Raw genomic sequence first — 26850 nt, 5'->3', positions numbered from 1 at the left:
TCTCATTCACAGTCAATTCTCATTACTTAGGCAGTTAAGACTAACTAGTATACACACTATATATTTGTTGTTAAGATCACTGTGTAAAGCACTGACTGATTTAAATAGCAGTTATTTCAGTGACAACTGGCATAGTGACCATTACAAGTTGCTTGATTGGGAAGCAGCAGCAAATAGTGTAGATGAACCATGCAAATGTACACAACTCCCTTTAAAAAGAACTACAGTCCTGAAAGTAAGCAAAAACAACAGTCACTGCACCTAACCAAACTATTGCAGAAGGTAATGTTTTTTTACTGTGTTGTGAGTAAAACGTTGAGGAAATAAGATAATTTAGTGTTAAATGGGTACTGTATCTTATGCCCTAAGACACTGGGCGTTATCAACTTAATTTGTGGCGACAGACGGTTATATTTCCATCTGTAGGGAAGAGTTCAATCTACAACTTTACAGCCCCTTAATACCTGATAAAAACTCAAATCAAATGTGCTCCATCAGAGGAGATAAGATGGAATGAACTCTTGTACAGTAAATCTGAACTAACTGGGACCTGGGGGTGTTTGGATAATGAAATAGTTCAGATAATCACATTTTAACTGGGAAATTGTTTGAATTTTCCAATCAAGAAACCTGGGAGTATAAGCCACATGTTGCCTTTAAAAGGTTGTTAAAGAACTACTGAGCTTCTGCTTCATAATATAATTGGGGCTTCTCTTCAGAAAAAATTCACTTATCTTATTAGGCAACATGAACAAATGCAGATCCCTTTGAAATGCAATGAACTACAGTGGTATCAATGTTTCAGCTAGGTATGAATGCAATGGCAGATTATTATTTCATTTTTAAATTATACATCGACACTGCAGTGGAATTGGGATCGGCAACATAGGACTGAAGGAAGTGAAGATGTCTGTTTTACTGGTTTACCTCAAATGGCTTTAAGTATTTGACAAGTTTGTTCACAATTGCAAATCATATTTTAAAATGGCTTTATTAATACTCTGCACGGAGCTCTGTTTATTTTACATAAAGATACAATTGCTTTGCTTAGGAAAATGACACCGCCAAGGAAACGGAAGAAAAAAAAATATAAGTCACTATTTCTTGAAAGAAATAACATCACAATGTTGATGAAATAAAAAGTTTATAAAACATATAAATGTACAATATATTTAGTATCTCTACTTAATACTAGAGGGTCTGACTCAGACCCATTGTTGCTGTGATCCACGAGTTCAGAATATACAGTCTACAGCGTTTGAGCGAAGTCTACAGAATATTAACATTTAGAAAAAGGAGCACAAAAGTTTGCTTTTAAATGTACAAAGATGGGTAAAAAAAAATAATCATAAAATAAATCACATTTAGTTTTTACAGTTTATATGAAAATGTATTTTTGAAATACATGGTTTTGGAAGATTTATATACAAAATATGCAATGACTATTTAGTCTATGGGATAATCCCTAGGCTGGTCAAACATGTTCCTTATAGCAAATCAATTTTGGGGATTTCAACTTTGAAAAGTTTATATTTAAAAAGGTAAAAATTAAATAAAAACACTCATTACCTGGCAAAGTATAAAAGCTGAGTCAGAAACTCATACGAAAGGTCACCCCAAAAAATGGCGTGCTCCTTAAAAACATTATAAAATATAAAAAAAATATCTTTAAACTTGTTAGGCCCAAAGAATGTTGTGAATTTCATGTTCTAATTGCCAGTTTTTAAGTCACCAAAAAGATTGAAAACTTTGTTGTTTTTAGATGTGATGGATTTCCAAATTGTAACAATCTTTATATATATTTTTTTTAATAAAGCCCAAGCTAGGGAAGATCCACTTTTTTTTAATTTTATTCATTTTAAAAAATACATAAAAATGTTATGTCCAGTCTGAATAAATATATTTAACAAGTCGCAAGATAATACCTTTATTTTACACAACATTTTCAGGACTAGAAATGTTTCATTAAATAACTGTTGTGATATATTTTATTTGTGAAATTTTTCTGTAATAAAATAAAACTCTGCAATTACATATAAAATGACAAAATACCTTTGCCAAGGAAATCAGTCCACTGAAAACTTTTTTTTCTTTACAATTCCACTGTAAACGTTAAAAAAAAAAAAATCTTACTTGCATAATTACCTGTGCTCAAAATACTAGAAAAAAGTGGAAGACGCAACTTGCAGTTTTCAGTAAACTACATTCCCTTTCGCAATTTTATTTTGTCCCACTTTTTCAAAATCGGGCACTCTGCTGAACACATGTACTTTGGCAGTTCTGCATAGCAAGCGCTTCTTTACTGATCCTCAACGAACCATGTCTGGCACAGAGCTCAGCAGGCTAGGAGTGACCGTTCTCCAATTCAAACTCCATGTCAATTATTTTTAGCGCACTTGCCACTGCACTGATGTTGAAATATTTTACTGCATCCAGGCTGGTCTCAGATTAAACCAGGGAAGGACATTTTTTGCAGAAAAAAGTGCCTTGTACTGTAAAAATGTAGCTCAAAGTAGTCACAAGTAAAACTTAACCAATCTCCATATTCAAACTCCTTTTTTTCATTTCTGCACTGTAAATGGAAACTGGAAGCAGATTAGGGTCGGGAAAGTGCGCAGGATTTGGACTGGCAAAGTCAATCCAGTTGAGTGCTTATCTATGCTTGTGTTTTAAAAGTCTCAGCACTTGTCCACGAAGGCAGCTGACTGCTGGGATGGGAGCGTTTCATCACCTGCACTCCACCGCCACTGGGTTTTGCGTCGGGGACGCAGAGGGCGGGCTCATTCCGGTCTCAGATGAACCGGGTGATGTTGACGCCGTTGTATGTGAAACTGTTCAGAAAAGAAAAATAAATAAATACAAAAAATTAGAAAAGAAAACTGCATCATTAGTTGTTTACAAAAGTAGATGCCAAAACAGTGTTACAGCAGCCCACAATTCTTGTATTCAGAATTTTTTTTAACAGAGGATAGAACAACAATACTGTAGCTTATCCGAGTTGAACCTGACACCAAGTAGATATTTTAAACATTCAAAACAAAAAAACTAAACAAACATTCTCATAACAGATTTACTTGGCAGGATTATCCAGAGGGCTGTCGTCATTTTTTGACTTTCTTTATACATTTCCTGGCAAATGTTTATTTATTTATTTTTTTCACACTTATTTAAGATCTTCAGTATTACTATAATCAACTTAAGGTACATCAATGTAGCATTCTGTTATTTATGCAGTATTAGTATTGAAAAAGCAGAGATCAATAAGACAGTAAACTGTAAACCTACCTTCTCTCTCTTTCTTTTTTAACCGTTTCCGTCTCCTGTCGATGGAGGCCACTTCAGACTTCAGTGTCATGTAATACTTCCTAATTTCTTGCAGTTTGTCTTGTAGAAACGATATCCTATCTGTACTCGTCATGCTATCCAGTTCAGCTGTACCAACAAAATATTTAAGAAATTCTTATTATAAAGCACTTAAAAAAAAAAAAAAAATTCATATATAGTTCCACAACTATATTCAGTTAAGACTACTGGAAGACATTGATCTTTCATCCTAGTAGTCTCTAAAACTGCCAAACAAATTCAATTTTGTATGATTGTGGCATAAAAGCTGACCATTACAAATATACAAGTTCAATCAAGTTTTCAAATATACAAACAAATGACTAATAAAAGTAGCTTGGTTTGGTACAAATTTCAATGCCGAAGCTAATGAAACAGAAAGAAACAGGCTGAAACTACTTACTAAGCTGGAAAGTCCATTTGTATGTTCTTGTGGAAGGATGGGCATGTTTCTCTCTGTGTTTCTCCTTTTCCCCATCTTTGCAATTGGGTGACATGACCCTTGCAGGTGACTTGTTGAGTTTTTGAGCTTTGGGTACGCTGAAGTGTTTAATTGGAGTGCATTTGCTGGAGTTATCAATGGCAGGAAGGTCTTCACTGTCACTGCTGTGCCCTGCAGGACAATAAGACATTATTTTAGAATAAAGACTTTTGGCTAATAATAATGGTCTGCAATTTAAATGTAATTTAGAAAGACTTACCTGCACCATTCTTTTCATTTTTAGATGCAACACTTTCACGGTTTTGATTGCGCTTCTGTTTTTTAGCCGATGAGCTGTTATGACAGTCAATTGACCTTTTGTGACCTGATCAAAAATAAGAGGAAAAAAAATATACAATGTTTGTAATGCTTTGCTGCTTTACAATAATATAATGCAAGCATAATTCTCCTGTCAACTGCTGGCTTTCCAGAGTATACAGAACACTGGTAACAAATATCACTAATGCGTAAACCAAGCATGGGGTCAAGTTATCACTGGACTCAAATCACTTTATGATATAGCTTCAGTGTCATCCTGTGTCTTAGTATACATTTAGCAAGAGGTGATATTTTGAATATTTTTCCCCCTCTCTCTCACACAACAGCTGCACAAACAAAGGTTTTATAACATGAAGAAAAAAATTAGAAAATGAAAAAGAGTCAACAAAGAGTTGAAAACATTGTGATAGTGGGTCTGATGTTATATGGGAAAGAAAATGGAAATGGCTTTTTTACAGCAAGGAATTGGGTAGTATGATGCCAAAAACACAAAAAAGATCGAAAAGGATCGGGGTAAATGGAACAGTGTAGCCTCAGTACGAATTAAGATGGATTAATATTAATTATTCAAGTTCTTATTATTCAAATTCTTTGTCGTCTTATACATTTAAGATAAGGCCATTTTATTTTTCCACTTAAAGTGCTCCCAGCTATAATACTCTGCCATCCAGCTATACAAAATTCCTGGTGAGAACCCTGTATACCCCTAATTATTCAAAATACTAAGAAAAACTTCCTAGAAAGTGGACAATGAATGTGCTTGGGCCTACTTACCACGGTCTTTTCCCTCCCTTTCTTGTACCGATATACTGCAGTTGCTGGAGCTGGTACTGGCATCAAATCCATTGGCAGACTCGCTCTCACACAGACCCTCTTGAGACTCTCCTGCGACACTGTCCACTTCAATAGTTCCGTCACTCTCGCTTTTTGTGCTGTGGGACTCGTCAGGACTGAGAGCCGTAGGGGACGCCACTGGGAAAGCCTGCTGAGATGCGGTAGACACTTCAGCTGAATTCAGCTTTGGACTAGTTGGCTGAGACTTCTCTTCTGTGGTGTCCTCGCCTGAGGTCTTCTCTTTCTCATCAAAGTCATCCAGGTCTACCTCATGGCACACCAAGGCTTCAGGCCCAATCTGCGGCATAAGATCTTCCTCGATTTTCAACACACTTTGATCTGCAATTTCCTCTAAAGACGCTTCAGTCTCACCCTTGATACTCCTCTCCACCTCTGGTGTTAAAGCGGGCATCTCATTTTTCATTTCATTTTCTTCCTCCGCACAGTCTTGACCTTCCAGTTTGATGATGCAGTCACTTCCTGCTCTCTTTTCAGGAGTTATAGGCTGTTCCTCCTTTTGTTCCAAACGCACCTTCTTCTCAGGTGTTTGTTGCTCTGCAGCTTTTCTTTTCACTGGCTTCTTGTCTTCTTTACAGAGCTCCTCACTGGCTGAGTCAGTGTCAGAGTCCTTCAATTCCTGTTCGGGTACAACTTGGGTTCCTTGGGTTTCCTCAGATTTTACTTTCTCTGGAGTTTTAGGACAAGCTGTCGTAACCTCTGTGTGATTTGTAGCGTATGTTTTGCTGGTATCTGCAAAAGGTTCTTTAGACCTGCTCCTCCTACCCTTGGACTTTGGTGACTTCTCAAGCTCCTTTTTATCCTCCTTCTCTTCCTCTTCTTCCACAACCTTCTCCTCCACATGCCGCTGTAACTCCAGATTCCTCTCTTCAACCACGATGACTGGATCTGGTTTGGGTTCTTGTGCTTCTTCCTCCATTTCCACTTGTGGTTCCTCTGGTGGTTCTCCTGTTTGCTCCTGTGGGCTGCTTGGACTTCTTTGGTCCTGTGTGTGCTCTTCGGTATTGTCATTCTCCAGTTGCTCCTCATCAGCATCCACTACAGTGTCTGAGGCATCTGCCTTTTCCATTTTTTTCTCAGACATATCATCTGATTCACTTTCAGACGAATTGCCAGAATCTATATCAAAGAAAGAAATATAAATATATATTGTCATGATGACACATACAGAAGCCACAGAGTTTTAGTTTAGTGCATCGACAGGACACCATTCTCTGCAGCAAGAATGTAAGATGAAACAGTTGTTTTGAATCATATAAATTAGAGTGAATATCTTTTCAAAACTTAAACTCTTACAAAATCACTCATCTACAATACAGTCAAAATAATAGATTCTAGTGTAATAAAATGCTAAGTGAAGAAGAAAAATCTAAATAGGAACACTATAAAAAAAAAAAAGATCCCTACCATTCGATCCTCTATCAGAATCATACAATCCAGAGGTACGTCTTGTGCGTCTTCTAGGATTTCCTAAAATAATGTCCGGTGCAAATTTTAGTGTGTGATAAATAAAAAAATAAAAAAAAATCACTTAGCAGTTCCACTAACCAAACAATTTAAACTTGGCAGGAATTACTCTTGCAGAGAAAAAACTAAATTCAGAATATAATCTCCCTTTCTCAAAAAATAAAGCTTTGCCTAAATGATCAACATCATGTTTATTAGGATCTAGGAATGGCACCATCATGTACAAGTGCAAGATTATACCTTCCACTCCATTTGGCAGTGTAGAAACATCGGAGAGGCGTGTGCTTTTGGTGCTGGTCCTGCCTTCGCTACTGGGAGTTTTAGAAGAATTGCGAGAAGCGTTGTGAGGAGGGGTGGATTTCAGAGGCGGCCGTCCCCGTTTTGATTTGTTCTGTTTCTCTTCCAGTTCTTCTTTATCACTTTCGTCTTTATTCTGATAAAAATATATACATCATGTTATAATGAACTACATTTAAAAGCTATTAGCATACATAAAATTCATATTGGCAAAACTACTGCAAATACTAGCTAAGACTAACCTACACTAAAAATTAACTTATAAAACAGTTCTTCCTCCTCATGAGAATTACAAAAAAATATTTACCTTTACTTTCTTTTTTTGTTTCTGTTTCGTCCCACCTTTGTCCACGGGCCAAATTATTCGGTCAGCTTTCACCCACTCATCATACCTACAAAAAGAAAAAACACATTGTAACTTAAACTGTGAAAAGAAAAAAGAAAAAAAGAAAAAAAAGAAAACACGTCAGATATGAGGATAACAAATATACCTGGCTAGCATTCAGTTCCATATTCTGCTTTTCTAGAATATACCCAACTATATTGGATCACAGCTTAGTGGGGGGAAAAAAATAAGACCTGCTATCAGGTCTTATGTCCACACAATTATGTGCTGAGAAATTTAGAATTGTGGATACACATTTCTAAAATGTAGACGCTCAGGTCTGCCTACAGAAAGAAAATGCCTTGCCCTGCCCTTACCTCGTGTTCCAGCCGTAATAATGGACTAAGTACAGAACCTCTCCATCATCCACTTCAGTGTTTTTAATATTGGCTTCGTAGATTTTCTGAGTTTTTCCACGGCCATATTTGACTTTAACTTTAGTCCCCATGAGAGAGTGCTCCTGCTGGTTCTCATCTCCCTCCTCCTCCGTTTCCTCTTTGTTCTCACTCTCTTCCCTAGACGGAGAGGGAGAAGTTCAACTCATCAACTAGGAAGTTCTTTCCAAATTTAAAATGCTGCTTGCCTGGTTAGACATATAGCTATAGAAGCCCAATTGGAAATCAACACATTTTTGGGGGGGTAATTATTTTTTTTAAGATCCTGGTTTTAATAACATGTTTAATATTAAAATTCTTTCAGCAGACAGCTTATGCTTAATATGAAGGGCAATTTAGAAATAGATCAACTAAAACCTCCATAAAACTGTCAGAAAGTATGTGAAGTACACAAACAATATGGCTATTTTGCCAAATTCAGTGTGGTCCAAGAAAGCACATAATCCCTGTTGAAAACTCTCAAACTTTCACAGCATTACATATATTGAAGGCATTATGTGAAATCATTGGGGATGATCTTACCACAGCAGAGCAAATTTAAACTGTGTGTAAAGGAATTGAAAACAGTGCATTTACCTTTCGCTTGGCTTGTCGTCTTCATCATCATCATCGTCGTCCTCGTCGTCGTCCTCATCCTCATCCTCGTCCTCCTCCGTCTCTTTGTCAGACTCTTCTTGTATTGGACCTCTTTCCGGTCTTGGTTTTGTGGTTCCCCTCGTTACAGGAGTTCCACTAACAGTGTTTTGATTGTGCTCTGCCACATCTTCCAATATTTCATTTTCCTTATTATTTTCTTCCTTAATTTTCTCCAGTTTTGGAGATTCTTTCAACACTGTTTTCACAGGTGTAAGTGTAGTCCTCCTTCGACCCTGAAATTAAAAATCCTATTTATAGCACAAGCGTATGATTTGTTTCAAATTAAAATTACAAACTTTTCATTAGTCTTTTCTTTTAAGACTGTACTAGTCAACCTGTGGAAAAAGGCATGCCAATCTGTCAAATTCAACACCACCACCTTAGCATTTAGACCCTCATCTTGACTAGATAAAACACCTGAAAGCCACACAGGTAATGCTGTAAACAAAAGGTTGTTAGAAACAAACATCCCAACACAGCTGTAAATACCAACATGAAAATTAGATCACTAACGCTGTGCAACTATTTAATACCAACACTGCACACAATGCCAACCAGAATCAGTTATAGCAGTTATAGTTGGTTTTGTTTTTTGTTACTTCAAGCTGTACAGTGTGTCACAATTAAAATGTCATGCAAGGGCGACGAACAGATGGAAAGATAAGAAGAAAACAGTAAGTTTGACACATGTTCAAACAAAGGCAGACATCATCCATAGAGGTTATTCTCTAAATTGAATATAGACTAACTTGTGGCAAGAAGTGTCCTAACCAAGATTCATCACTATGTAAATGCTTCTTTAGATAGTAAAAATGTGTGACACACATACAGATGCATTCACTATTATGACGTCTCAAAGATTCATGCAGCATCCACTCCGGCACGAACTTTATTGTACCGCCATCGCGTCACATGTCCGATTAGGCCATGTGCATAGTACTAGTAGTACTGAGCGCAGAGGAGTGTTTTATAAATCAGTACTTACTCTTGGAGACGGGGTTTCCTGTTCTTGCTCCTTCTCTCTTTCGCTCTCACGGTTCGATTCATTGTCATCCTCCTCAGGAGTTTTCACTTGGACCACAGTTGGTTCCTCTACTTCTGCCTCTATTTTTTCTTTCTCTCTATCACCATCCTCAGGTTCCTCTTCCTCATCATCATCATCATCATCATCATCATCTTCCACCTCTACCTCCACCTCCTTCTCTTTTTCCTCTACCTCTTCCTTCACCTTCACCTGGGTTACAGGATTATTGTGGTGGATGGATCTGAACTGGATGCGTGCTGACCGGCAGTATTCCTCAAACCCATAAAGGTACCTATGCAAAACATGCTTACTGTTAGGCTATTGAATTAAGGTTTATTACTCATCGCAAGAGAGAGAACAGCTGGTCAGATAACCTAGAGCAGCACAAACTTCAAAGAGCTACATTTTCCAAACAACTCTGCAGACTAAAACTACTCATTTGTTTTTTTTAGAAGTAAGCTTTATATCAAGGAAGTATTTAATTTAAGCTTGAAATTGACGATACCATTTAGGTGGACTATATAAAAACTACACAACATTACACAAACTATTTAAAAGCACAACATTTTCATAGTCCCTTATTTTAATGTAGATAGTCTTTATACTTTGACTCAAGTGAAGCCAATTCAAAGCAATAAAAGTGGCTATTAAGACTTGATTATGACTACTTGAATTTAAAGCAAAGTAAAACCCGCAGAGAATAAAGCTCTTTTTATGCTTCCGTAACAGATGGATATGTATTCTCTCTATTACTTATTACTCTTTATCCCTTGGATAACTTAAGAACTAAAGAGTGCCCAACCAAACTAGAAACCACTCAGACCTACCAAGCAATGGATTCCAAAAAGACTGAACTGGTTTATTTAACACATTCATTTAAAAAAAGGGAAATATTTGCAATCGCTTAATATAAAAAAAAAGTCTCCTGAAATCACCTCTACAATATTCCAAAAGACTATAAAAGCAGATATTTTAACCCTTTAAAGGACCAGGATCGTGTTAACACAATCATACTGAAGTGGGCTTCTAGGACCGCGATCGTGTAAACACGATAAAAAAGCACTTTGTTTTGTTGACTTACAGGGCCACAGTACTTTGCAGTACAGGCTTGAAACACACATCAATGGACAGGGGAGGGACTGACGTTCATTTCCTGATAGGTTTTTTTTTTTTTTCACGTGACGTCACTGAGCAGGGCATTTAGTGTTTAAAGGGCGGAGACGGTTTACAGCAGCCAGGCAGAGACAAAAGCAGAAACAAAACATCACAGGAAACTTGTTTAGAGCTAATAAAAAAGGGGAAACACGGAAAATCTGATGTATTTGACATTTATATTAGAACATTCATTCTGTCTCATGTGTTTTAATATATGTTTTTACAACATTTATAAATATCAAGAAACGAGTGGATATAAGCATATACTATTTCATGAACTAAATGTATCAGGTATGTTTTTTTTTCCTTACTACTGATAATGAAATTAGTAACATTTTATTTATAAATATTTATTTTGAGAAAATAAAATCGAAGAGTAGTGTCCATTATTGCTTGTAAAGACCCTGAGAATAAAAGTGTATTATGTCATTGCAATCACTCTTGTACAATGTCTTGTAATCTGCCCAAACATCAATATTTCAGGAAGTATTGTAAGGTCCCTCGGGTCACAGAATAACGTGTTTTTATATATGTAACAAAATAAATAAATACATTTAAAAAATCTAACAAAAAACTAAATATGTTGAAAAAAAAAAAGCGAAAAGTTTATATGGTTTCTAAAGTATTTTAAAATGTTTCCCAGAGTGTTCTGAAAAAGGGACACCATTTGCAAGATGCTACTGTAAAAAATAGATTTTTAGTGAATTTTTATAGGAAGAGTCAACTACAGCCAAAAAATGCCTGGTCCTGGGGGAGAATCTCACTGAAAAATGCTTGGTCCTGAAAGGGTTAAATAGAGGATTATTTTAAAATATAAAACCTACTTTCTGTATGCAGTTTTTACATTATAGGAGGCAGCCGAGTTGAGAATAGGAATACCAAGGTCCATATAGATCTGCTTCCATATGGCACCGCTTTCGATCTGAAAACATAAGTTAAAAAAAATAAAAAAATAAAATTAAAATTAAAAATACACCCGATTCCCAGTAAACAATGACTTTTTTTTAAAAAAAACTTTTAGTTCAAGCATGTCTCCTCACTTTTTCTTAGTTTAAGCATTTCTCCCCACTTGTTGCTGTAGCAACTATGGTAATGGTTTGTTTAGTTTTTTAGCAGGAAAGTTAACTTACCTTGTCACAGCCTCCTTGCTGACATACCAGCCTGAAAAGTTTAAAGAGGTTCAAATCCTTGTATCCAAGAACAGGGGGTTTGTTAATTGGTGTTCCTATGGGGGCAGAACTTTGTATTAGCTTCATACAAAGCAAAAACAAACAAATAGGCTGCATAATATGGTGACATTGTCTGAATGAGCACACAATACATTTAAAATATCAAAAAGCTGGAAAAATCTTCCATAATCCTTCATAACTACATTCAGACAAAATATAAATATTATGCTCAACAGAATAACACAAGAGTACATCATAAAAAGCATTACATATTTTAGCATGTGCATCAATGATCAGGTACTTCTAGGAATTACAATTTAACTTGTAAGCAGAGTTGGACTGACGTTGGTCACAGAAAAATAAGGTTGTATACATAAAGCACTACGTATGCACAGATTACATGACACTAAATGTGAAAGAGACACGTGGTTAAGGTATGTTAATGCAAATACAGAAGAGATAAACAATTATACAGTCCATAACCCTGCAAGCAAATCCTCCCAGAATGGATTAGTTTACAGACAGCCCTGTACACTGTAAGCACGTTTAAAGAAATGTCCCCACCACCTTTTCTTTTTCTGCAAATGAGATTTCGTACGTGGGAAGGATCACCTGAAGATGTCGCGCTGCAGCTTACCTCTATCCTCCATGAACTTGTAGAGCTGCTGGAGGAAATTGTCTCTTTCCTCTGGGTCAGGCTCCTCCTCTGGCTGTGAACACAAACACCAAACCAAAGAGATTAAACCAACAAAGCATTAGAGTGACTCCTGACAGCATACGGTAGAACATGTCAGCAAGCATCATCCCCATCTCCTAGCCAGGAACAATGTCCTTCAGACAAGCTCAACTAGGAAATGTAAATAGTGTTTGCAAAAGGGCAAACCACATATCCTACTCTCTACAGAAAAAAAACTTAAGCTGAAGATGTGTTTTATGACCTGTCCCTGCCAGCATGTTGATAATCTCAGTACTTGTTTAAGGGTAAATACATTCGTATTTTGGAGGCACATTTTTTTTTCATGTGTAGAGGACAAAGCAGTATAAGGTCATTTTTAAATGTACAGTTAAATACAATCGTCACAGCTTTACATAATCCTTTTTCTACTTCATGTAATCTGGCTGAGATGAGTCCTTATCGGATCGTGCAATGTCTTAAAATTGGAACTTGCAAACGTAAAAACAAATGTATAACTTGCAACTACTAACAAATTTGATTTAGTCAAAAGTCTAGGTCAGTGGTGCATCTCTGGGGAGGGCGGAAATTCAATGCATATTTTATGCTGAATGAAGTAGCGTTTCCCCCAAAAATGCACCTTAAAAAAAGAGTGTTAATAAAAAGATATACAATGAAAACGGAATTCCACAATGTGACAACTGCATGGCAGGTACAGGAGGTACATAAAATCTATAAACTAAACATAAAAAAGGTTTGAGCCAAGATTCAGAATATAATAGACTTACAACAAGAACCAGCTACTTTCTGGAGATAAATACAAAAAACAATAAGCAGCTCAAGAATTATTATCATTTTATTATTTTTTTAACCTGCATCCATATGTATGTGTAAAGATACAATGGCATACTGATGGGTAAGTTACTCATCACTGCAGAGATAGTGTGATGTCTGAAAACAGGAACTAAATAATTTCCTCTTTTTTCAAAAAAACAAAAACACATTGAACATGCAATGGTTTCCTTGAAGAAAGAAGCAAAAACATATGTTCTAAGAATTATAATAATCTCACCACTGTGTTACATAACAAGATGATTTCATAGATCTGGACACAAAAGCAAATATTGCGCCCAATTGTGTGTTTTTTAAATATCAATTTATTTAATACTAAAAGTGAGTTCTGGGATGATCATTACAAATTAAGTAATTCAACTTTTATACAGGGGATCAGATTGGGATGGATTATATTTACTTCACTCACTGTTTAATGTTTTAATATTCCATGCTGAAAGTTTTTAAATTGTAATGTATCTGGACACACTAGAAAGCGTTTTCAGATAGAAAGCCAGAGGTCTGTTTTAATTTGGCTTCTGGTTTCCTACCCTTCCCCCTGCTTCACATTTAACTTTACGTCTGAAGAAAAATGTAACATTGAGCTAAGGAAAGGAAATCGGTCTGGCTGTTTAAAGGCATCTGGCATACCTCTGCAGGCACGCAGCCAAGTTGCTGTTAAGCCCTCCTATCTTTAGAGCATGCTCTCAATGAAAGCTTACAGCATGTTGCTATAGAAACGCAGTCGGAAGCCATGTGTACAACTATTCTACTTGCTGCTGAGAACAGGAAGAATGAGCTCCATTGTTATTCTCTGCAGCAAAAACATTTCCACGTACTGTAGCAATCTAGAGCAACACAAATGGCCTATTTTATACAATGCACAATTATCATGGTTTTCCTTTTTATAAACTTACTTACAAAAAGGTGTTTATTAAACCATTTTTAAACAGCATTAGAAGTCCCGTGCCCACTGGAACCTATTAGCATCAACTACACCTATTTTGTTGAGTGTAGATCTCACACTCAGAATGTCAAAGACAAATGTTTAAACCACAACAGAGTTTATATAAACAGATTAAAAACATTAATATCAGCTTTTCATCTTTTTTTATTTATATTTAATGACTCATAAAATATTTATGTGTTCAGCGATCAGCGGTTACCTCTAATCAAGCCGACTACCTCTTTGTATGACAGACCGGCCTCTCAGAGTAAAGGGTGCATAAGAAATAGACTCAACATTAGAGATAGTCACTGAACACTTCCAAACATACAAAGCTGCTCCTGACATGGGAATACAGGTACCAGGGGGTGTATGTATTTTGTTTCATCCTTAAATTCTACAAGAAAGCAACCATATCTGTCACCTAAGCATTTTATATGCCATCAGTATGGTTAACCAGGTTATGTTTCATCGGTGCAAAATGATCCTCTTATCTGTCTTCAGTTGTTGACTGAGATTTCGGGAACTAACAAGTCATACACACCTATAAAAAGACAGCGATTTATAAAAAATAAAAAAAAGTAATGTGTGCCACATTATTGTTGAATCCTGCATTGTATGACCTTATAAATTATAAGGTTACAACCACAACTGAACTGGTTTTGAAAATGAAAGCTAATTCCAGCACGGTACCGCTACACTCACATTTTTCAAATGCTGTAAAATTTTGAAGAAATTAACTAAGAAGTAATAACAGAATAAGGGATATCAACCAAGATTTAAAAAAAAATAAAAAAAAAAAAAATAAATAAATAACACGCTGGGTGTGTTTTATTAAACAGTGACGTTAGTTGTGTGCAAGTTACAGTATGACGGTGCAATAATATTATATATATATATATATATATATATATATATATATATATATATATATATATATATATATATATATATATATATATATATAGATATAGATATAGATATACACATACATATATACACCTGGACACTAGGTCCAGGTATATATGGCAGACTAGGGGGAGGAAGAGGAAAATATGTAGTCCAGGAGGGGAAAAAGGACTATATCCCCCAGAATGCCATGGGACTGAGCCAGGAAGAGGTTTTCCTGGCTCAAGATAATCAACGTCACTCACCTATGTCTGTTTGAAGAATTGTTTTAAAATTGGTAAACGGCTTAGCCGTCGGATTTTAGTTAGGAACCAAAAGTAAAAAAAGTTTAGTTACCGCTCCAAAACGGAGTTAGGTTTTTGTTTTGTTTTCAGTTGTCTTATTTCTGTAAATAATAAAATCGCACAAAAGTGCTTTAAAACCGTCAATTCTTGTGCCTGGATCTGCATTAAAAAGGGGCTACGAACCTAAATTCAGTGAAATCTTTCACATATGGTGGCAGCGGTACTAAGCCCTACGGACCCAGCATAGCTTTGAAATAAAAAAAAAAAAAATCAGGAAACATCAGACCTGAACAAAACATTGGTGCAGTCGATGGCTGCACTAAAGAAGAGCAACAGGCTACTGAGGCAGTAGGGGCTGCCAGAACCGGAGCCTTCAGAGCTAGAGTTGGTGTTGGCAAGAGTGGTGTGGCCTGCACCACAGGCCATCAGCAGAACACGAATCGTCTGCGGTGGAGCAGCAGTTGCTACTGTTGTCTACAGAGAAGGGGGAGGAGGTGAGGAGCCCACCACCTCAGTGATCCAGTCCGGTGCCGCTTGATTCGGTCCCTTGCCCCATACTCCCAGACACCCTGCCAGAATGCCCTGTTTCCAATAAACATCATTCTAGTCTAAGAGCCAACTGGACATTTCCATACAAGTTTTACAGAATCCAAACTAGCTTCCCTTTGTCAAAATTTAAAGAGATAGCACATTAGTACCCATCTTGCTGAACCTTCGGATGACAAGCAATCTAACATCCAACATTGATATGCCATTGGTTGAACATGTTCTGATCCTTGCTTTACAGTTTCAAAAGAATCACTGAATTGTTTTTGAGAAACAAGCTTCTTACCTCTTCTTCTTCTACCTCTTTGTCTTCATCTTCATCACTTTCACCCCCTTCCCCATCCTCCTCTTCACTGCTTGAGGACTCCAGGATTTCACTCATATCCATCTTCCAGCTTTCTGGAATGGCCTTTGTCTTCAGGAATGTCAGCGCTACCTGAATCCCTACAAAAAGGGAACAACAAATATTACTGTTAGGAATTGGTTTCTATTTATTTTTTGCAAATGTTGGACCAAAATTAAAGTTATATACTGACCTGCAAAAGTAGCATAAGTATGTCTGCCTTGCACTTTGCTTACTGCGGTACATCTATGTCACACTGAACCAAATCAATCTTATGTGAAACGTTGTGTTTGGTTTTGGGGTTGTATTAGCAACACTGATAACTCCATCTTAAACTCATCCCAGGTTGTGTAATAGGTTTTTAAAGTCAGGGTAAGAGAGACTGTGTAAGCATATAGAGGTTTTGCTGCTGCAGATGATCCTGATCTTCACAAGCAACATGTACATTGCCCTGTAATGACCTGCAAATGTGTTCAGTGGGGGTAGATGGACAAATGTGCTCATCCTGGGCTTGGGTAGTCCTGCTTGTGTGACTCAACTACAGATCTGACATATACATCATGTTGTTGGGGACAACTGTGGAGTGACTGCGGCTGAAGGATGAGCCACTTGTGCAAAAAGCTATGCACCCACAACAGCCAAAATGCAATTTGTTATTCAAATCAAACAAAAAAATAAATGAATAAAAAAAAAAAAAAAAAATCGCATATTGGGTGCAATCACTTAGCATTTGACTGACACTCTATTCAGTTATTATTGTGCACCAGGGAATCAGGTTTTGTAATCAAGATAGTAAACCGGAAGTACACAAAAACAAAACATGAGCAAAGTTTAGTTTATCTGCTTTACCTACTTTTGCCGGTCAACATACACACACACAATTTACCATTTTACCTTTTTTTGAAGCAAGTTCAGACTTCGATATGCTGTTCATATCAAGTTCTCGGATATCTTTTCTTGATATTGTATAGCTGAGAAGAAAAAAAAAAAAAAAAACTAGCATTAAATCACATTAAATACAGGTCAGTGACCTGTAATGTTCGGTGGCAGATAATGTTTACAATCCAGAGTTGCTTGGGACTAGAAAATTGTGCCAGATTTGAATGTGTGCTGGATTAGAGAGTTAAGGCCTCTACACACCTAATACAATGTGACAAGCAAATGTGTCATACAACACACCACACCACACCACACCACGACAAACAAAACATGTATTTCTGATACAAGCCGTTCACACTGCCTGCGATGGCGGGCGATGCGGAAAAAATAGGATTGATGTCTATTTTTGCGATTTTGTCACGTGGCAGCTTCCCTTGCGTGCCTTCAGTAAATAACGGCAGAAGAAAGATAATTCTTGCAGTATCAAAATACCCGGAGCAGTACAATAAAGGACACAAAAATTATAGATACAGCAATGAGTGAGAACATCTGGCAGTCCATTTCCAGGGAACTGGATATAGCTGATGTGTACGATTAGTTTACCTTTACTGAAATAAGTATTCTGAAAAGCTATTATGTAGTATACAAAGCTATTATGTAGTATACAACGCAGCTCTTGGGCAGCTTACAGGCAGGCCCGCAGGCGCCTGGCCAAACTACAAGGGTCGCTGGTGCGCGGTGAGCCGAGGACACCCTGGCCGACCTAACCCTCCCTCCCCCCGGGCGACGCTCGGCCAATTGTGCGCCGCCCTCTGGGAGCTCCCGTCCACGGTCAGCTGTGGAATAGCCTGGACTCGAACTCGCGACGTCCAGACGATAGCGCGCATCTTGCACTCCACGTGGAGCGCCTTTATTGGATGCGCCACTCTGGAGCCCATAACATTCGTTTTTAACTTGAATAAACACTTCAAATAAAATAAAACGTGAAAAAGGGGGCACTGTAGAATGAAAAGAAAACAATATTTTCTTATTTCTCTTTTTTGCATTGCAGCAAAAACTAGAACTGCATCATGAAAGAAAATTAAAACGTTGATTACTATACAAGTCATTTCTTTTGCCTGTATCATATTACAGACAGAAACGGACCCCAATTGACTCGTAGCGACGGTAAGAATCCAAGTGTACAAGTTTTATCTTCCAAAATAGATAGCTCTATTAATTAGCAAACAGAGTGAACAGCAACACTCACCAGCGCACACGGCTGATCTTAGTTGACAGTCAGGGCACCCCACGAGAATGGCCCTCACTGCCCCACGTTTGCCAATAGCGCGCTGGCACGACACGCCCCCCACTTGTAGCAGTGACAAGCACGGGAGAGTAAATCCCGCAACAATATATATAAAATCTCACAGATAGTCATTTCTGACGGACACAGACATTTGTTTTTGCCTTCGAAAAAATCGCATTTGGATATTTGTCCCAGCACTATATAAAATGAGATATTGTACCTAAAAAAGGAAAAATGACAACTATTTCAAAGCTTTAAAAAATACAATTATTACTGTACTGTGAAAGGGAGAGCCTTGTCGCTGGTTCTTGTGCTGATGTGTGCAGCTCAGACGTGGAACAGGAGACGCGTTGCTAAGCAACTAATTGAGCAGGTAGGCTGGCCCCAGTGCTGAGTTGATCAGGAGGTCCTGATTGGCTGTGAGGCGAACCTGGGAAGATTGTGCACAGCTCAAAAAAAGTGTCTGCGCCACAGCTCGAGGAAACTGCACAGCCATAGCCATACAGAGGGGCGCTGAGCAAAAGCTTGCTGTTTTGACATCGAGGAGAGTGTCAGCTCCATGGAGAGAACTTCTACGCAAAACATTTCCTCTCCAACAGTGCTCGTGACGGCCCACACACGTAACACGTCCCCATGTTACATATGGTGTCAGAGTGGGATGTCACTGGTCCTGCCGAGTCAAGGCAGGATAGGCACAGAGCAGTTGGCTGCCAGGAAGCACAGGCAGAACCAGGTGATGATCAGCAGCCACCGGAAGCACTGCTGAAGGAGAAACGGAGACGTGGGTGAAAAGCCAGAGGGGGAGGAGCTGGAACCCTGAAAGCCAAAGTAGGAGGAGCTACTGTCCTCAAAGACCAAAGTAGGAGTGACTGCCTGCCTATCAAGAGCCAGAAGGAGCTAGTGTTGGAGAAGGAGTAGCGGTCGTCCCAATGGCCAAAGAAGGAGCTACCATCCCGACAGCATGAGAAGGAGGAACTCCTGTACCCGAGAGCAAGGAAGGAGAGAATCCTGCGCTCCAATCCGGCGCCCATTGCCCAGCCGAGGCCGTTTGAAGAGGCCGTAGTTGCCGTGAGAATGCCAGGAGTCCAGGAGCCCAGTAGGTCAGTTTAGGGGATGTTGATCCCAAACAGTGTAAACAGGTTTATCGTAGAGTAGTCGGTTCCTGTAGCAAAACGTTCCTTTTAGTGGGACTAGCGCTCGCCATTTGTGTGGCAAACTTTTATTTTTTATCTTTGTTTTGTGTTCTATATTAAATCCAACTTTAGGATTACTATTGTTGGTGCCCTCGCGTCGGGCCTGGTTGTCAAATTAAATCTGCAGGTCTGTGTGGCGTGTCAACACCCAATGTTCTGCATCTGCCCCAGTATTATTCAGTGATGACCCCCACACACACACACACAACACATCCCTCTGTTACATGTACATACACAGTTTAATAAACACAATAATGCCTCAACAAATCTCTACGTGTTACTAGCACGAGTCTGTTTAACCATTCCCATAGAAAGACGTTCACTTGTTCGTACTGCATGAGGGATTCAGGTACTTTTTGCTGGCATTGAGGTATTGCTTTTAGGTAGGCATCTTTTCAGAATGTCCGAAACTGTTTGCCTTGCGATTTTGAATTGTTCACTTAGTTCTTTTTGTGTTGGTTTTGGTAAACGTTCAGGTGCAAATTTGCATTATTCATATTGAAAAAGACAAGACATATTCCCTGTTTTTTTTTTTTCTAAATCATACTTACAATCTGGAATCTGCAAATGATCGCACTAAACATTGGTCCTTTTTAACTGCCAAGTCATCATTGCAGCTTGGAGATATTACCTGAAGTAAAAAAAAAAAAAAAAACTAGTCCAAAACTTACAAATCACTAATATAACGATCACAACCAGGTGTCATTACCATGAATAGTTAATCACTGTGACATACAGAAGACAAATTTGCTTCCATGTTTGAAATACTAAACACTGTAAACCAATTTCATGTATACTACTAAATACAAATCACAACTTTAAACTTACTAACCAGTTATTTGATAACTATTCACATAATTTTCTGATACAGTGTGACTTACCAAAGCGAGGTACCAGGCAGACTTGTCCGAGCCACTCTGTACGCAGGCAACTTTGCCCAGGAGTTTGTCATTAAGTCTCCTTTTGTCTTCATCATCTTCTTCACTGGAATCTTCCTCTTTTTCATCCTCAGCACTGTAGTAGTGAATAATTAAACCTCAGTGCATTTGTAATTCCAAAGACCGTTACTAGGGATCATAATATAATGCAAGGGGGAGTCATCAGGTAAATGAAACACTTACAATATGCATGTTTGTAGCATTTCAAACAAAACAAAAAACAACTTACACAGGGAGTGAAGATCTCCTTCCTCGATTTGTCTTCTTTCCAATCACTGGGGTGCCAAAATGTTCGGGATTAGTTAATGGCAGTTGGTCCAGAGTCTTAAATAAAATAGAAAAATGATGGTTATTCATTCTTCACTCTCCCAATTATAGGTATCATTTTAGTTTCATTTGGCAACTTACCTCACTCGCTGCAAAATGCCTTTCGCCTTTCAGACAGAGAGATGTTCGCCTCAATGTCCTCTCATCTGCATCATCGAACACTGCAATACATGAAGTGCACTTTGAGGTTACATGTATGGCCACAAGTACAAACAATTAATATAAGGTTATACAGAGAAAATATTTATGATACAAATATATATGATACACTATTATCTTTCTGACAGGAAGCTAGAGGGACGTACATAGATTGTTATCAATTCAGTAGAAGCACATTGGTATTGATGGGAGAACTCTGGTATTAATGCTAGCTATGCTCGTCTGTAACTTGAGAGCAATCGAGGTTAAGTTTGGGTCACACAGAACACCCACTGAGCATACTCAACACAAAAATAAATAAGCAAAACAAATAGTCATTCTTGTGCCTAATTAGCTGAAATTCTATTACTGCAACTTTTCAACTATTCAGACATCGTTTCAGATGTTTAAAAGCTAGTATAAAAGTTGGTATAGCAATCTGTCTTTACTCTGAAAACCAGACGTAAGCTCGCAGCAGCACAACTCTCAATGGATTGTTACTGTTTAAACATCAAAATCAGATCATCTTTGAGCTGGAAAGGTGAATATCGAAGACACTTACCTACAGTATACCAGCTGGCATCTGTCAGTTTGCTAATAACACCCTCACTACACAAACCATCAGGATTTTTTACCTCTACAGTTGCCCCCACCTATAATGTGGGAAAAAAATGTACACATCAAGCATTGTCTATATATTTTGGCACAGAATAAAAAGCCACGCCAGAAAGTTCTGTTTATTGACTGGAACATTTCAGCAGTTACCAAGCACAATATATATTTGTTTAGTCTGAAATGCTTCTAAATTCAAAAATATGTAAATCAATTACATTCTCAAAGAGTGGATTGGAAAGCACTGGAAAAAGAACTGTTGCCCAATTACTTTGCAACAGACAAGATTCTTCTATTCTTGTTGAACCCAGCAAGACCATTAAAACACACTTAATCCTTAAGAGCTCAATTACTTTAAAATCAGACTAGTTACGAAAAGCTGAATGAAACTGAAATACTAATGTAATGTGGGCTTTAAAAAAAACCAAAAAAAAAAAACCCTTGTTTGCAAACATGAACAAACTGAAATCTTTGTCATACCCTGGGTAACAGGAAAATGTAAAGTTGTATACTCCATTTAGAACTTCATGAACTTAAGGAAGTTCTTACACTTAAGAGTACCTTAACTCTCAATACTGCTGGATTTCCATTATGCTACAGCCCATTGATACACACTCTACTGTAAAGGTAATTAAATACATACCCTTAAAGGTCCTTTGACTTGGTCATCTTGGACAACTTGTGAAGTGTTCTCGCCCTTTAAGACCACCTACGGGACACAGAGACAAAAGATTTAACATTTGTAGATGAGTCACAAAAGCAGGTCAAGAAAGCAGCCCGTGTATCAAGATTTCAGTGCATCGTTAAACATACACTGATGTTGGATAGACGTGATCTGCACAATGCTGCTTTAGGCAAACAGAATACCAGCTTGCTACTTGTATTACGCAATCATATATCAGAAGGGCTGCCAACATGAAAACTACTACCAAGGGCGTGGGTCCTACTCATCTATTTTACTTTTCAAATGTACTTCACCTGTTCTATTTATTGAGAACAATGCAAGTCTCAATCAATGATAATTACATCAAAAATGCTGTGGTAAGTATATAGATTATTATGACATTATATTTCTGTTACCTACAGTCAAACAGTTATTATACTATTCTCTGTGAATAAAACCAGATAAAAAAAGTTTCAATTAATTGATGAAAATACCAGCTCTGTTTCCATGACTTGTATCAGTACAACAAACTAAAAGTAGTAGCAGCAAAGGTTTCAGAAAATGGTAAACTAGGCAAAATATTCAGAATTATACTTCAGATAAGTAAATGATTATTGGAAACTGCTGCTTTACTAACCACAACTCCATCAAGCATTTCTAATATAGAATATTTCTAAAGATTTGAGTTAGTTGTTGGTGTCTGTTAAGATCGGACATTTAATAAATCTAACTGGCTGTTATTTTGTAAGCCTTGAAGATCTGAGTGACTGAAATCGCTAGCGAAGTGAAACTATCATTTCAGAAAGTAATCCCTGTAACGTTTTTTTAATTGCAGATAGGACAGCTCATTCAATGCAAGATCTTTCTTTGATATGAAAGGGTTGTGTTTCTTTTCTATAATTTATATTTCCCAATACATTGGCTGTATTGTTGGGGATGTGTGGTTTCAAGAACATAGGACTGTTCTTAGAAATGATGTATCACAAATGGCAAAACCAACTCATAGTTATTGATCAACGTAACATTGTCACTTAGGACCAAACATAGACCTATCTTACAAAAACCAACACAAATGGTACATCAGTGTATGCCTCATCTTCAACAGTTAAGAAATGCCAAGGAGGACCCCATGCCCCATGTTAATTATTTAATGAGGCAGCTTTAGATTTGTTGCATTTTTGAATAGTTAATATTTCTGCAAATTCAGACGTCTGATAATCTGGACATTAAAGGGAACTGTAAAAATAGTACAAAAGCTTCTGAGAAATAGAAATTGGGTGCATTTTAAAAATGGCTATCGAGAACATCTTTAGAATAACAGATTTAAAGTTGTTTTTCTTATCTTCATAATATATTGGTCTTCTGGCACAAAATGTTAGAAAAGAGAGAAAATAAGGAATTTAACAGTCATGAGTTGTGTGTCTACACAGATGGAATTAAGACTCCGATTGCATAGCAGTTTCACCATTCCAGGTTTTAATAGGAGTTTGACTAGCTACAGTGTATAAGTAACAAGCTCTGGTAAGACTCATTAAACAGTAAAACCTGGAATGGATCGAACTGCTATGCAATGGGAGTCTTATTTCCATCCCTGGTCGATTGTGTAGATGCTTCGTATTTTGTCCATCGATAGTTCATTTTTTTCAATTTAGAAGTCTAAAAAATAAATGATTCCAAATGGTAGGTAAAGCACAGTAGAGCAGTGCTCTCCTGCATGTTGGTTCCCATTACATTGCCTCAATGTTCTATGTGCAGGACAGTTCCCCTTTCAGAGGAATCGTTTCACTGTCCTTCACCTGTCCTACTGTTTCTGTCAGCATGACGACACAGCAGGTGTTAAGTTCTAACTGGACAGTGACTCTCTTTGGCCAGTAAGGAAAGCATGGGGGGCCTAGGGTGCAGACCAACACTGACGATGGGGCTGATTCTCAGTGTAATACACTGAAGGCCTTCTGTCAAAGTAAAGAAAATAAATTAGAAATTCCCTGAAAATGTTTCTGAAGCTAATAACATTTTAAACCCTTACGGTCATCACTTTTAATATCAGGAACATATCTTTGTACAACAGGTTGTTCCATTAAATGCTCCATTTGTAAAGAAAGTTGTTTTATTATTATCATAACTATTTCTTTATTGTTTTTTTTAGCAAAAGCACACAGTCTTGGAAAGTTAAGAACCGCTTTCTAGTTCTTCATAAATTTGGGTTCTGATATGATCTGCAACTCATACCTTGACCTTTACAAGCCTCTTGACGGTTTTAATTTTTGCCTCGCAGAAGGCCCCCCGGTACTTGGCACTCACATCAGTCCCCACGGTCAGATAGGCAGGCTCATCCGCTGCCTGTGAACAAATTAAAAAACTTTTAGCTTTCAACAAGAAACATTACCTAAAGAGCTGCTGCTAAAAAAAACATCCTGAACTCAAACACTGACTGTTCTTTTAGTGTTAAATAATGAAATAGGGTCACTCCACTGTACCATGAAACAAAGGTGGTGGTCACCTTATAAAGTCATATTGAAAACAACACTTAAAATGGACAAAAGCTCCTCTAACAGCTATTGGATACACATTTCTAGCTTGGGCTGAGCAAATTCAATTCACTATTATGTATCTATACATGCTAGTTTCTGAAAATGAACTACTTTTAATGTGATCACACTTATAAACAATACAGGTTTTTTTCTGAATTAATAAGTATGCTTTATCAGGAGTCTCTTAATTGATTCAGTCAATGGTTGCTTCTGTAGGAATCGCCTACAATTTTTGTATTCAGCTGTTGGGTCTGACATTCTCAGCTGATGGCTTGTAAATTCTAGAAATGGAAAGCTGGGAGTACTGCTGAACAGTCCCAACTTATACATTCAGCCTTGCGGTGTAGCTTTCTCAATTTCTGTATTACATTTGGCAGCTTAACTTTTACCAGGCATAATGTAAAGTTTCAGACATGAAATATCTTTAACAAGTTTAGTAAATGTAAAGATGAATTATTATAAAATCATTAGGTTCAGTGGCAAACAATAGTGTTGTACAGAATTCTACTGTGTAAAAAGTATGTCTAAAAAGAACAAATATCCAGCAACTTAAATCAGGCATTTGTGGCAAAACATTCACTAGAAACCCACTTTAGATTTGATAAAATGTTACATTTTAGACAAATATTCTGAAAGGTTATTGGCAGTATACACGTTGTGATTTCAATGTCATTGAAGTAAACCTGCATGCTCAAAATCAAATTTTAGCCGAAAGCGTCTCCGATGGGAACACCCTTCTGTACTGTCTATTTCTAAGGATCAAGTATTATAACGTAAACAATACAAATAAACTTACCTTCATTTTTAAAGGTTATTTGAGGGATTCCAGCTCGAAGGTCTGCGATTACTGCAAAAAGAAAAAAAAAACTGAAGTCTAAAAGGTGTCCAGTTTCACAGAATGTAACCATCTGGAGCATAATCAAAATACTGTACCAAAATACGATATTATGACTGACACTGACTGCACTGCATTACTTCTGAACGCGTTTTTCAACTCTCTACTTACATTCAAAAATACTCATTGGGGGTTAGTTCAAATTATTGAACATTGGATCCTAATTAAAACACTAAGTTCTGATTCTGAAAATGACCTAAAGACGAACAACTATGATCACCGTGAATATGAAGCGTTTCTTCCCGCTTTGCTCCCCCAATTCTGACTGTGTCACGTCGCCATTGCTCTGCCTGCTGCACCATGTCGGATCACACAGACAACACAAGCTTCCAGCAATACAGAGAACAATTATGGAGGTGTGCTTCACGAAATGGTTCAGATTAATCCACAAAGTTGCAACTTTACTAAGATTTCTTTCAGCAACGCGAGTAAAATATTTTATATTGAAAAATCAACAAAACAGTTGCTAAATGGCGACTTAAACCGCCTAGTTCTCGCAAGACTTTAACATACGGAATTGTATTTTATTTTCCCTAAATTATGTTCCTCAAAAATACAAACACAATGCGCAGATGAAGTATTGTAAAATGGAAACCGATTGGTTTATAAAAGGCGGATTTCTCCGCAAAAACAAGCCCAATGCTCCCTACCATTCAATTCCCCAACCCACCTTTTCTCTTCCTTCAAAACTACCACAAAATTCCTTTGCCGATGTCCGTTTGAACGCTAAAACGATTCACACCACTGCATAGTTATGTTTTTCTGCGTTAACATACAGGTGTATTTCAATTTATTGAAATATTTTGCTCCATACTTACATACTCGAATGTGACTGTCCACCACTTGCCAGGATTGCAAACCAATAAACGAAATAACAAGCTGTTGAGCCAAGGCAGCGTTTCTCGGACCCCGATTGGTTAGAAACGTACTAGTGGTCGTGTTTAAGAAACTCGATTGGTTCTGCAATACTCTAAATTCCATAGGACAACACAAGTCAGCTGCTCTGATTGGTCAAAACAAAAGCAGTGCAGTTCATATACATTTATTACTGGCTAATATTTTATCGATTCATGATTGGTTTGCTTGTCAAACGAGACATTCTGTTTACGAGATATGATTGGTATGCCTTCATCCGGAGTGTGCCACACTGTAGAAGTGATTGGTTAAGAGGACTTTGAAAAGACCCTCCTCCTTTAGCGATTGGCCTTTTTGTCATATTGAAACGGAACTAGGCACCTTGAAATTTGGCTGGTCGCATAAACCGCGCAAGCGCGAATGGCTTGGCAGGACTAACATATCTTCCTTTGCTTTCTGCGCATGTTGTCTGCCGTGGTAACCCGCGCCATTTTGTATCAATTCGCATTCCCATTT

The 26850-nt window shown here is 37.6% G+C and overlaps 1 protein-coding gene across 5 annotated transcripts; it reads right to left on the bottom strand.

Annotated features, from left to right (window-relative positions):
* Positions 1-1127: 1127 nt before the first annotated feature.
* On the bottom strand, positions 1128-26418 carry LOC117419185 (AT-rich interactive domain-containing protein 4A). Of its 5 annotated transcripts, none has more exons than XM_034905495.2 (25): positions 26298-26418; positions 25381-25431; positions 24283-24393; positions 22033-22098; positions 21340-21430; positions 20721-20800; positions 20542-20636; positions 20256-20388; positions 19926-20005; positions 16909-16985; positions 15958-16115; positions 12120-12192; positions 11444-11538; positions 11138-11235; positions 9120-9450; positions 8075-8367; positions 7421-7618; positions 7026-7110; positions 6662-6854; positions 6362-6424; positions 4877-6073; positions 4044-4148; positions 3746-3955; positions 3286-3441; positions 1128-2831 (listed from the first exon to the last, which is right to left on the bottom strand). In XM_034905495.2, exons 2-25 carry the CDS (start codon positions 25384-25386, stop codon positions 2728-2730), a joined length of 4098 nt encoding a protein of 1365 aa, XP_034761386.2. In that variant the 5' UTR covers positions 25387-25431; positions 26298-26418; the 3' UTR covers positions 1128-2727. The 5 variants fall into 5 exon arrangements, with proteins under 5 accessions (XP_034761386.2, XP_034761388.2, XP_034761387.2 ...); XM_034905497.2 differs by having other exon boundaries at positions 3286-3432; positions 26298-26417; XM_034905496.2 differs by lacking the exon at positions 26298-26418 and adding an exon at positions 26150-26282.
* Positions 26419-26850: the final 432 nt, after the last annotated feature.

This window comes from Acipenser ruthenus, chromosome 18 (assembly GCF_902713425.1).
Source record: "Acipenser ruthenus chromosome 18, fAciRut3.2 maternal haplotype, whole genome shotgun sequence".
NCBI lineage: Eukaryota > Metazoa > Chordata > Actinopteri > Acipenseriformes > Acipenseridae > Acipenser > Acipenser ruthenus.
This window is presented reverse-complemented; position numbering and strand designations above follow the sequence as displayed.

Coding starts and splice junctions, on each gene's coding strand:
- LOC117419185 (XM_034905495.2), bottom strand. Junction 7,111..7,420: donor TATTACGGCTGGAACACGAG/GTAAGGGCAGGG, acceptor TTCTTTTTGTAG/GTATGATGAGTGGGTGAAAG. Junction 3,956..4,043: donor AAATGAAAAGAATGGTGCAG/GTAAGTCTTTCT, acceptor ATTGTCCTGCAG/GGCACAGCAGTGACAGTGAA.